Genomic DNA, 13,211 nt, shown 5'->3' on the forward strand with positions numbered 1-13,211 from the left:
TACAAATTTCAATTCTCAGGGGTTCTAGTTTGCTATTCCTCTTACCTGCTTCCTATTCTCTTTTCTTCCTGACTCTTGGTGTGGCACTGTAGGATAAGCACTGCACTGCTATCTACAAGATCAGTGGTTCAAACCTGCTTCTTGGAAACCCTATACATGATTGCTGTATTGAAACAAATTCCTTGGCACTTAATAACAGCAACAAGCTCTTCTGATGTACAGTGACTTCAGGTCCACTACTGATGCAGATGAAGTCCTAGTGTGACACTGTGGGTTAATGCATTCTACTGCAAGGTTGATTTGAACCAAAAGGTCAGTGGTTCAGGCTCACCAGCCACTCCTCAGAAACCCTATATAGGGTCTCTATGAGTCAGAACCAACTCAACGGCACTCAACAACAACTGATGTAGAAACCCCAGTCTTCCACAGAGTCCTTCCCTTGCTCTTCTCCACAATTTGCATAATATTTGTTGTTGGTATTGTTAGCTGCTGTTGAGTTGATTCCTATTCATAGTGATCTTATGCATAATAGAACATAACACTAATACTGTACCAACCTCACAATCAATGGTATGTTTGAACCCATCACTGCTGCCACTGTGCCAATCCATCTTGTTTGCTGACCTTCCACTTTACCAAGCATGATGTGCTTCTCCAGGACTGGTCCTTCCAGATAACATATCCAAAGCATGAGCATTCTGGCTGTACTTTTTCAGCACAAATTTGTTTGTTCTTTTGGTAGTCCATGGTACTTTTGATATTCTCCTCCAACATCATAAATCAAATGCATCAGTTCTTCTATGGACTTCCTTATTCAATGTCCAACTTTCACATGCATATGAGGCTACTGGAAATACTATGGCTTGAATCAAGCATACCTTAGTCTGCAAACTGACATCTTTGCTCCTGAACACTTTGGAGATCTTGTGTAGAATGCTGTATGTTGTTTGATTTTATGACAGCTACTTCCATAAATGTTGATAGTGGACCCAAAATGAAGTCTTTGACAACGTCAATCTTTTCTCCATTTGTTATGTTATTTATTGGTAATATTTAATCCTTAAAAAATTCTTCTTCCATATTACTCATCAAACCTGAGTCAGTAGTGATATATTATTTTTTTTTTATAGAAGTAGGGCTTAATTTTGAGTTATGATGTTTACATAATTTTTATGTGAGTTTTTATTGAGAAAACCATGCCAAAAGAGAGGAGAGAATAAGCTATGATATATAGAAATCAGGATACGATTGCCCCAAAATTAAGACAATTATAAAAACAAAAGAAAAACCCTCCAGAAGCATGTGTATTATAGCAGGGAGCAGGCAAGACAGAAAGGTTTTCCTGTGCAAGTAGGTTTGGAAGGATGTGCTATATATAGCAAAGTGCAGAGAAAATAGACAGGGTCAGGGGAAGTCTACCTAGAGAGAAATTGTTGTTGTTAAGTGCTGCTGAGTTGGTTCCGACTTATAGCCACTCTGAATAGGGTTTCCAGGTAGTGGCTGGTGGTTTTTGAACTACCAATCTTGCGGTGAGCAGGCCAGTGTCTCTATCCTACAGAACTACACCAGGACTCCAGAGAGAAATTACTTGGAGTGATTTTACCCCAAGGACCAGAGTTAAAAGGAAGCAGGCTAATCTAGGGTAAAATCCATATTGAAACCATAGAGCTGGAATTTTTAGTTAAATTGAGTCAAACTGAGTTTGAATTAGCAACTAATCTCTGTTCCTATAAACTTTCTACCTGCATTAAGTTTGATCTCTGTGGATTTTGTTTGTCTTGTGGCTGGCTTCATGTGCTTCTGCCATGGAGTAAGGGCACAGAGGAGGCTGAAGTACACAGATTTCTCACTTTAGGATGTTCTCTGCAAAGCAGGCCTTCTAAGCTCTAGTCAAAACACTATGCTCTATCTATCTAACTACTGTCTTCATGCTAATTGCTCTCATTGTAAGAGGAACTCAATTGTCCAATGCCCCACCTCTCCCCAACCCTTTCCCCAACTTGCAAAAGCCAAACAAAACAAAACAATTCTTGCCACACTGCTTCACAGAACTGTGGCACACTGGAAACTACCCCTATGAGTAAATCATTCTATTTATAGATTGCATGTGATTTATTAAACCTCTGTTGACTTCAGCTGTCGCGTGCTCAGTTCTCTTCTGATGGGAACTATCATTTGAAGCGCTGAGTGTTTGGAACCCAGAAATCCTAGGCAACCAAATGATCTGCGTCCACTGAACCCATGTTGGGTATCAGACACCGTCCTGATATTATCCCAGATGTTGATACATTGGGGATTTGGCTAACTCCCAATAACCCCGGCCACATCACTCCATCAGGAGTTGCGCATCGATATAGTTCAAGTCCCTCATAACTCACTTATAAAATAGGATTAATAATGCCTTTTCGTACCAATGAAGTTGTTGTTTGGAAACGTGGTAAGAGATGAATAAAGAAGTTAAAGCATCACATACAAAAATATTATGCAAATCCAAGTTTATTAATATTAATTTATAAATTACACTAATCTGGTCTTGACATGTAATATTAGATCAAGTTTATCGAGGCCAATATATTAATCCTCTACTCCAGGAAAATGAAAGTCTAGTGGCAATACGAGAAGTACTGGCATGATAATTTCATATATTATTCAAGTCCATGGAAACACTCCAGTTCAGTGATGATACCTGGATTTAGTTACAGATTTTCCAATTTTCTTATGTATTTCAGCTCCTTTGTTTGATTTTGGTGTTTTATATGTGTGTGTGGCTTTGTTTTTCCTATCAAATGGTAAAGTTTTATCAATTCTTATTTCAGATGTATCAGTTGGTTGCTTAATGGACCTCATTTGGCCTCAGGCATGTTCTAAACATGGAACTTACCAACTTTTGAAAACAAGATGCTCACCATAGCCTCCCCATTCCATACACATGGTGGTGCACCTTGCAGTTCCACACAGCATTTTGGCTACTTTTTTGGGCTTTGTATGCATCTGGGTTTGTGTTTAAGAAGCGCTCCACTGTTTTGCATTGTATCATTCATTAATAGTGTATTGGAATGGGTTTGTGGGTAACTATGCTGGCCTGTCATTTCATATAGTTTCAATGACCACTATGGGGAGTAAGCTGTTTTATAGCTGCATAAAGTGAAGCCCTGTTGGTGCAGTGGATACTAATGGAAACAGTGGTGGTTCAAAGCAACCAGGCTCTGAGTAGGAGAAACCTGTGGCAGTCTGCTTCTGAAATGATTTATAGCTTGGAAACCTTATAAGGCATTCTAGTCTGTCCTATAGGGTCACTATGAAGCAGAATCGATTCGAAGGCAGTTGTTTTTGGTTCGGTTTTCTTTTATAAGGCATTATTCTCTGCATGTTTAAGGTTTATTTTTTATCTGTAATCTGTTATATCATAATACTTGTGCAATATTTACTAACTAAATTGAAGTCTACCAGAGAGTAAAGTCTCTTTTTTTTTCCCTCTATTGTCTAAAGTTTATTCTCTTTTCCCTATTGGTAGTGTACTATGAAGCAGAAGCTCCTACTTCTCTCTCCCCCAAAGCTCACCAGCTTCTCCATGCAATTTCCCTTCGGGAAGGTGGAGGGTGAGGGGTAGTTTATACTACATTATTGTTTGCTATAAAACTGTAAAATAAAGGAACTGCCAAAACATTGAGTCATGAGCTGAGAATACAGGAATAGGCACTCAGTTAGTTCTAACTTGAATGAAATGTCTTTCTGATATGATCAACAGTCAACTAGAAACTGCATTCTAACAACAGAAAAATAGAAAATAACTTTTTTAAGGGGTAGAAAATATGATACATTTTTAAATATACAAAACTTGCTTATGAATATTATAGCCTTATGTGATGTAATTTTCTCATCTACAAATGATGTTTTAAAATCTTATTTTAATGCAATATCCAGCATTTAAACTCCTGGGTTTCATAATGGATCATATAGTGAAACAAAACCACTTTGAAATTAAAAGTTATACTTAGCAGAAACTGGTAAACCAATGTGGATGTTAATAACTAAATATTAAACATTTTTCTTACTGTATTTATTTTAATATCACTACCAACTCAATGTCACTTAACAACAACAACATACAAATATAAGGGCATTAATTGCCTAGGTCAAATATTCCAGTTACATTAACACACACACGTATATATGTATATATGTTGGTAGTGGTGTACTTTTGAGTCAGTTCCAACTCAGAGTGACTGTATTTAGGGTTTCCAAGGCAGTAAATCTTTATGGGAGCAGAAAGTTGATTTTTCTCCTGCAAAGTGGTTATTAAATTCAAACTGCTGACCTGTGGGTTAGCTGCCCAACACATCACTACTATACTACCAGTTTTCCTTATATATACACTATATACCAATATATTTGTTGTTGTTGTTAAGTATGGTCGAGTTGGTTCTGACTCATAGTGACCCTGTATAGGGTTTCCAAGGAGCAGCTGGTGGGTTTGAAAACAGATGATTCTGTGATCCACAGTCCAGCGGTGATCCTACAGCGCCACACCAGGATTCATATATATATGTAAGTAGGTTTAGTTTTCTAGAAAATATCAAGTTTTCTCACAACTATCTTTCCCATAGTGAATTTAATGCTCTAGGAAATTGTCTTTTTTTGCTTGTTTATTTTTTGTTTATAAGATCTAAGAATTTAACTAGGGAAAAAATAGGCTTTAAAAACACATATGAGAACGTTTAAATATTTGATCAAAAATAGTCTTGCTAGATAGTAACTCTTTTGGATACTTCCACAGAGGAAAAAAATACTATAAACCTGTGGGTTTCTACTCAACAGTAGTTGGAGAGGTTAGGGTCTCTAGAATGCAGTCATTTACCCAATGTCTTACTCCCTGTAAGACAACCAGGCAGCTGAAGAGACTAAAGAATTCATCTTCTGAAAGTAGGTTGCTCACAACAGTGCAAATTAATTTATTCTCTTGACCTTTAGTTTGAGCAACAGAAATGTTTTATTTTTATGTTGAAATAGATATATGTTCCTAGATTGGAATATTATCTGTATTAACAACTTTTCTTTTCTTTACCCCATTTGTAAAACTTTCTGCCTTATCAAAAATACTTTAAAGTATTTAATATTCTTTATCTAATATCATTAAGTAAATATCATCTTGAATTTTAAAAAATGGCTGTGCTACTTTGATTTGGGTAAAGCCATTTAAAAACAAATATATGATGCAGTCTAAAGTTTTAATTGAATAGTGAATTAAGGATAATTAAATGACAATCAAATTCCTCAAGGATAGGTTCAAAGCTGTTAGCTGAATGCAGAAATGTCTCAATTTTTTATTATCTGTGTACCATGGTTAGCATGGTCCTTCAGCGATTGGTCAGAAAAAATACAAGGGGGCTTCAAAAAATTTATGGAAAAATTCCATTAACCTTCAACACCAACTTTTGGTACCCTCTCATCAATTACTGTCACATCAAATTAAGAAACTGGTACACAGAGTATCAGTGGATTCAGTCCAAAAATTCATTCTCTGGGTTCCAACAATTTTGTTCTAAGTCTACATTTTAATTAGAAGAAGAATTGGTCCCAGCTTCCTTTACATTCTCTACAGATGATCACTTGAGATTTTTAGGAACGAATAGCTTAGTCAATATTAGACAAATCCCAAAACTTTGAAACTGTGACTGCAAATCCTATCAGGATCTTAAACTTTGGTGTTAATAAATGAGAGTCTACAAACTCTGGAGACAACTCTTTTTGGTGTCTTTGTGTGGGGCACGAGCCAGAATGTTAATCTGCAGTTTCTTCCAGAGACTAGTGCCATGGGTTTCGCTCCCCTTCCTGGAAACCAGTTCTCTGAACGTCTTCATTATCTGTGCTTTGCTCTGTTGTACTAAATGTGTGTCATTGTTGTTGTTAAAGTGCCGCCATCGAATCGGTTCCAACCCATAGTGACCCTGTATAGGGTTTCCAAAGAGTGGCTGGTGAGCTTAAACTGCTGACCTTGTGGTTCAAACCAGCATTGCTGTTCACATGTGCATTAACCCACAGCACTACACCAGGATTCCCACTAAGAATAATTTGAGCATGCCCAGTAGTTTTCTCTCTCCACTAAGCCTGGTTGCACAATTTCACATAAAACACAATTTGGGAAAACAATTATTATCTTTCTACATTTTCACAACCTCTTACCAAGAGAGTGGAAGATAAAGCAATTGGAATGCTGTGTTTTCTTCAGTGTTCAAATTTTTTTCTTGAATTTTTTTCCCCCTAACTTCAGGGCTAGGATAAATAAATAAATAAATTGGGGGTTAAAAATCGCTTAGTTCCTTAAAGAGAGAAAACAGGAATTAAATCATTTTTACTCCTTGTTTCTAAAAGGCAATGCCACTATTGTAAGATTCTCAATATTTTCTGTCACCTTAAGCTTTTCCATTTATTAATCTCAATGTATTTTAATAGCATACATATGTTCTAATATTATTCTTCCCTGGTGCTTACTGTCAGCTTTTTCCCCCAAAGTCTTTTTTTAAGACTATGTATGTTTTAAAGCATGTTTTTAACAAGTTATGTGAGAATCTCCTTTGTTGTGAAAATCTCCATGTTGATGAGCCCCTCTGAGCCTAGGAGAAAAGCATCACATTCCAGCAGTTCTGTCAGTGGGAGGGGCAGAAGCACCAAAGCACTAAGTTTCCAGTGTGTAAACCTTTTGTGTTTCATGCCATCAATAAGTAAATTGCCCTGGGACAGCTACAGTGCGGAAGCATTAACATTTTTCTTTTCAACTTCCATTTTTAATCTTTTTCAGTTATTTTCCTTAGTAAAACATAGCCACCAAAGTATTACTTCCCACATCACAGACTTACATGCTGCAATTAAAAGAAATAAATCCCAACCAACCACAACAAAGGCTGCTGCCAGCATTTAAGACAAAACCGACTCTTCTCCATTTAGCAAAAGGTAGTTATATCTACCCTGTCTCTCTGGTGCCCCCTGCCCTCCCTGCCCCCTCCATCCATTTGAGCCAGTCCCTTCACATTGCATTAACAATGCGTGCTGCCTGCTTCCTAGCTGCTGCATTTTAGGCTTGGTCTTCTCAACCATGAAAACAGAGTTAGAAATTGTTCTCAGAGCTAAACCACTTAACATCTTGGCACTTGGTTGTTTTTAACTGTTCAACAATAGGCACTGTTCACTCCCCTCCATCTCAGTTCTTTATTCAGGAATCAAGCAAGGCGCTGATGAAAGGCTAGTCACGGCTTCACCCCATGCTATCAGTGTGGTGGCATGTGATGATTCACATGGGGTGGGTTTGATCCCAAAAAGCCCAGTCTCTGCTTATTCTTCCTTTGTTCTGTCATCTGGGGGAAAAAAAAAAAGAGTGTGTTGAGCTGATTTGTACACTCTTCCCCACTGCTGGTGAGTCACAACAGTTTGGGGTGACTGTTTCCCAAGCTCCTAAAGTTGGTCTGGCAACTTTTTTAGGATACAATTTGTTTGTTTGTTTCTAAAGGGGAAACATTTTTTTTTTAAGTTGAAATTTCCATAAACAAAGAGAAAGAACAACTTTTTGTGGTTAGGAACCAGGGAACCTTGAGTCTTTTAAAACAACCTGCTTGTCATCATCACCATTGCCCTAGCCATTCTAGTAGCTCTCACAGTGTTGACAGTACTTTGAACAATGCGAACACTTCTGCATTGTCTGGATATTGGTTACAGCATTGAAGTGACAGATAATGAATGGTGATCTACCTTTCTAATGAGTTTAGTCATTGCTATGATGGCAGAAAACACGATTCTCTATCAAGAAGCACAGAAAGCCTCTTGTATTTTGGTACTTGCTCCTTCCTTTCCCCTTCTGGAGAAGGAGAAGTGCCTCACAAAGATAAGGAGGTAGGATCAGTAGAAGACTCTGCTTGCTGATAAGTTGGCTTTGTAGCACACTGTGGGTTTGATTTACTACAGCTACTACTGCTTCATCCATGGCATGAGAAGTGGAAGACAACCCTCTGTGGATAGCAATTCTCTCACCAGAGTCTCTGGACCTCCATGTACCCAGGTGAGGAATATTCCCCACCCCACCAGTGCACTAACCTGTTCCTTCAGCTCTGCCAGCTGACCTGACAGTTGTTTCACCAGACTCATGGTCGATTCCAACTTCTCCTGCAGGTTCCGAATTTCATTTTGCTCACTGTCACTTTCATTGCTAACGAGGGACATGGCTCGCATCCGAGGAAACCAGTCCAAATTCTTCTCCTATTAGTAAATGTTCAGAAATAAGGGGATCAGTATAGAAGGTAGTGTGAGGTTCATAAATAAGAGTTATAGGTGTTTGTTTGTTTTTTTTTTTTTTGCTGTTTTGTTTTATCATTTAAATAAAATCTTCTACCACTCAACTTAAAACATACTTCTCTGGCTAGGAGTGCAAAGGGGTTTGGGGTAGAATGGTAGGTTAAATACTGGTCTTCATGGGCTGGAAGAAGATCTCAAATATTGGCTCACATCCCTTAGGGTCTAACTGGGAGGTCCTGGATGAAGCATTTAGAGCAGAACCATGAGCCCTTCGGGCGTTTAATGAATCTTGATGAATGATGCTGTAGGGTCCGGAGGTGGGGAGAGCAGATCCAAGTGTGTGTGGGTACAGCACAGGCATGAACTCTTTCTCCTCCACCCCTGGCACAGAAGAGAAAGGGGTGGTGGAATAGAAGGGTGGTCAAAGAAATGTTTCAGTTCCAGCCACCCACGCTAGTTCAGTTCCCACTTCCCCAACACAGGCTTCCTAGCAGCTTGGTTGCTGAGTTCTGCTCAGAGAAGAGGGAAGTAGGAGGGCATGGCCCCAGGTTACTCTATCTTCTCCCTTTGGAAACATTCTATTACAATGGGAGGTTTCAGAGTCAGAGGGCAGGAGATGGTACCACTTCTGCTTTTCTAGAAGTGGATGAAGGTGTGTTTGTATATGTGTGTGTGCGTATGTGCATGAATGCATGCCTGTGTGTACGTGTGTGTCTATGTTTCCCCTCTACTGCCATAGAAACCATTGGTCAGCCCAGGTCCAGACTCCCAGCCCTCGTGAGAACTCTGTCAGATCGCCTAATGTCATAGAATCACTGTGCATTTCTTATATTACTTTTCTCAATACTCAACAAAGCTCTGTAAGCCAAATCACATTATCCCCATTTTACAGTTGGTGAAAGGGAGGCCCCAGCAGTTTAATTATTAATGTCAGAAGCTAGTAAATGGCAGAGTTGGAGCTGAAGCCAGCTAAGCCTTTCCACCATTAATTGCGTCTGTCAGGCTGCAACACTACCAACATATATAATTTTCTAAGTCACCTTCTTCCAACACTCATTGTTTAAGACTCTTTCCACTCCAGAAAGAACTTTTGAAGTAGCTGCAACTACCTCTGCCTGGGGAATTCCTAGAGCAAGCATCCACAGAGAGATTTTCTTCCCTAAATACAATGGATATCCCCAGCTATTTGTCTCTGAGCTTTAGTGTCAACCTCACCTGATCTCTTGGGTTGGATTCTGTTATTGATGTTGCCAGTAGAGGAATAATAAACAAGCTTTGTAGCTCCCAGTGATAGTTAATTTTATGTGTCAACTTGGCTAGGCATTGGTTCCAAGAGGTATGACCAAAAACTAGTCTTGCTATTGTCATGGAGTAAGTAACAGGTGATTTTAATCATTAATCAGTTGACCTTGGGTTAAAGCAGATTACCTTTCATAATTTCATCTAATAAAATGTAATCAAATCAGTTGAGGTCATGCTAATGTAGGGTAGGTCTTAAACCTCCTAATTATAAAAACACCATATTAAGACACAGAGACACACAGGAGAAGACAGAAGTCTACAAATGGTATGCCTACAAGTAAAGAGACCCTAATCATTGGCAGATCCCAGAAACTAGGAAAGAGGCTCATAGAAGGAATCAACATGGCTGAGACCCTGGTTTGGACTTACAGCATACAGAACTTTGAGAAAATAAATTTCTGTTAAGTCACCAACTTTTGGTAATGGTACTAAAACAACCTGAGAAAATGAATATACTCCTGCTGTAGAGCGTGAAATCTGAAGATGTTTTCCTGTGAACAACGCCAGCCTATTGTTGTTAGGTGCTGTTGAATTGGTTCTGACTCAGAGTAACCCTAGTCACAACAGAATGAAACACTGCCCAGTCCTGCGCTGTGCTTACTCCAGCCTTGTTGTTGTTATTAAGTGCAGTTGAGTTGGTTCTGACTCATAGTGACTCTGTTGTTGTTGTTAAGTGCCATCGAGTTGGTTCCAACCCATAGCGACCCTGGATAGGGTTTCCGAGGAGTGGCTGGTGAGCTTGAGCCACCAACCTTGCAATTCAAATGGCTCTGAAGTCTGGCACATTAACCCACAGTGCCACATAACGACTCTGTACAGGGTTTATTCCATATTGTGCCGAGGTTTAAGTGTTCAGATGCCAATTTTTCTTGCGTACCTCATGAACCTTTGGCAGTTGAACTACTAGACTTAGAAACAGAGTATATTTAAAAGTGGGCATGGGGCCACTCCTCCCAGCCAGCCCTCACAGGAACATTCTTGAACACATCCTCTAAAGGTCACCGGTTATGATCTCCCACTCTGAAGCTTCAGAGACTGTAAGCTTTCCAATCTGCAATAGTCCCTCTCTGCCTTCTGTAAGTCTGGCATGAGTATGTGACACATGTATGCTGTCACATTCATGATTATGAGAAGAGATTCCTTTGTTCTCTGTGCCCTATAGAATTATAAAAAGTCATCATGGCGACTTTTATGAATTCCCTCACCCCAGTGATACTTGTCTTTGTCTTGTTTTCACTCCTTTTTAAGACCTAATAGTCTCTATTGTTGTTGTTATTAAGTGCCTTTGAGTTGGTTCCGACTCATAGCAACTCTGTATGGATTTCTGAGGTGTGGCTAGTGGGTTTGAACCACTGACCTTGCAGATAGCAGTTCACTGTTTATCTTACAGCATGATAATATTTATATATCCACATATGGGGGTCTCTTTTTCTCCCTTACCACTCCCCAACCCCAATGCCAAGGAACTCTGGTGATGCTGTAGGATAAGCACTAGACTGTAACCACAAGGTTGACAGTTCAAACCCATCAGCTGCTCTGAGGGAGAAGGAAGTGACTTTCTGCTCCCATAAACATTTACAGCCTAGAGTTACTCTGAGTCAGAATCAACTCCATGGCAGTGGGTTTGTTGTTGGTGTTGTTGTTTTGGTAACCTCAATGGCAGTGGATCATAATAAAATATGGACAACATTGTGCAGAATGGATATCCCAGAATGCTTAATTTTGCTCCAGAGGAACATGTACATAGACCAAGTGACAGTTTTGAGAACAGAACAAGGGGACACCGAATGGTTTAAAATCAGGAGAGGTGTACACCAGAGTTGTATCCTTTCACCAAACATAATGAATCTGTATGCTGAGCAAATAATCTGAGAAACTGGATTATATGAAGAAGAATGTGGCATCAGAATTGGAAGAAGACTCATTAACAACCTGTGATAAGTAGATGATACAACCATGATTGCAAAGAGGACTTAAAATACTTACTGATGAAGATCAGTGCCACAGACTTCATTATGGATTGTACCTCAATGTATATAATAATCCTCACAATTTGATTAATAAATAACATTATGATAAATGGAGCAAAGATGGAAGTTGTCCAAGACTTGGATCCACAATCAACACTCATGGAAGCAGCAGTCGAGAAATCAAATGACATATTGCATTACTCAACTGCTGCACAAGAGCTCTTTAAAGTGTTCAAGAGCAAAGATGCCAGTTTGAGGGCTAAGGTGTGCCTGGCCCAAGCCATGGTATTTTCAATTGCAGCATACACATTGGAAAGTTAGACAATGAATAAGGAAAATCATAGAAGAATTAATGCATGTGAGTTATGGTGTTGAAGACTATTAAAAGTACCATGGACTGCCAGAAGAACAAACAAATCTGTGTTGGAAAAAGTACAGCCAGAGGTTCCTTAGAAGCCAGGATGGTCAGACTTCGTCTCTGATACTTTAGACGTATTATCAGTAGGGACCAGTTCCTGGAGGACATCATGCTTGCTGAATGATCCTCAATGAGATGGATGGACACAGTGGCAACAACAATGGGTTTAAAGGTAACAACAATTGTGAGGATGTTGCAAAATCTGGCAGGGTTTCTGTTGTGCATAGGGTCGTTATGAGTTGGAACTGACTGGAAGGCAGCTAATAACAACAACAACAGCAGTGAAAGGGTTGGTAAAGGATTGCTGTTGTTATTGCTAAGTGCCATCAAGTCTGTTCAGACTCATAATGACCCTGTCTAGGGTTTCTGAGGAAAGGCTGGAGGATTTGAATTGCTGACTTTGCAGTTCAAACCGACTTTTGTGGTCCAGTGCATTATCCTGCAGCACCATACCAGGACTTCTGATAAAGGATTAAGGATTTAAAAAAAAAAAAACTACGAAAGTGTTTTGCACTGCTCTTAAACAGGTGTAGCTGGTTAGCATTTCAAAGGGGAGCAGTAATAAACTCTTGCAGAGTGACAGTTGGATTCATTCATTCAATCAGTCCCTCAGCATCTATTGCCAGGTTTATATGCAAGCAGTCTGATAAAACAGATGTCTGCTCTCAAGAAGCTTGTGGCTAAGGACCACTATCAGTTGCCATCATGCCAATTCTGACTCACGACCACCCTATGTGTGTCAGAGTAGAACTGTACTCCATAGGGTTTTCAATGGCTGATTTTTTTGGAAATAGCCAGATATTTCTTCTGGAGTACTTCTGTGTGGACTTCAACCTCCAACACTTGGTTAGCAGTCAAGTGTGCTAACCTTCTCTGCCACACAGGGACTCCATGACTTAGCATTCCTCAGAGAGTAGATGGTACACTGTGCATATAAAGTCACCTCAGGTTACTGGTTAAATTTACACCCCCATGACCTCTTATTAAATCAGAACCTAAGAGATGTGTGCAATTTTTGTGCACTAACTAAAGACTTCTTCCCACCTGAATTCAGAGATCATATGAAGAACAGATTTGATGCATTAAACACTAAAGACCGAAGACTAGAAGAGTTGTGGGATGACATTAAGAACATCATACATGATGAGAGCAAAAAGTCATTAAGAAGACAAGAAAGAAGGAAAAGGTCAAAATGGATGTCAGAGGAGACTCTGAAACTTGCTCTCCAGCGTAGAGAA

General features: G+C 39.4%; 1 protein-coding gene across 1 annotated transcript in view; it reads right to left on the reverse strand.

Annotated features, from left to right (window-relative positions):
- Window positions 1–7,265: 7,265 nt before the first annotated feature.
- The window catches only part of ITPR2 (inositol 1,4,5-trisphosphate receptor, type 2), a 707,773-nt gene continuing 701,827 nt past the window's right edge, over window positions 7,266–13,211 (reverse strand). The window contains exons 54-55 of the mRNA XM_006866982.1: window positions 8,086–8,247; window positions 7,266–7,352 (exon numbers count right to left, since the gene is read on the reverse strand). Coding sequence (XP_006867044.1) covers window positions 7,266–7,352; window positions 8,086–8,247 — 249 coding nt within the window. The remainder of the gene's footprint in view (window positions 7,353–8,085; window positions 8,248–13,211) is intronic.

Source organism: Chrysochloris asiatica, unplaced genomic scaffold (assembly GCF_000296735.1).
Source record: "Chrysochloris asiatica unplaced genomic scaffold, ChrAsi1.0 scaffold00098, whole genome shotgun sequence".
Lineage (NCBI taxonomy): Eukaryota > Metazoa > Chordata > Mammalia > Afrosoricida > Chrysochloridae > Chrysochloris > Chrysochloris asiatica.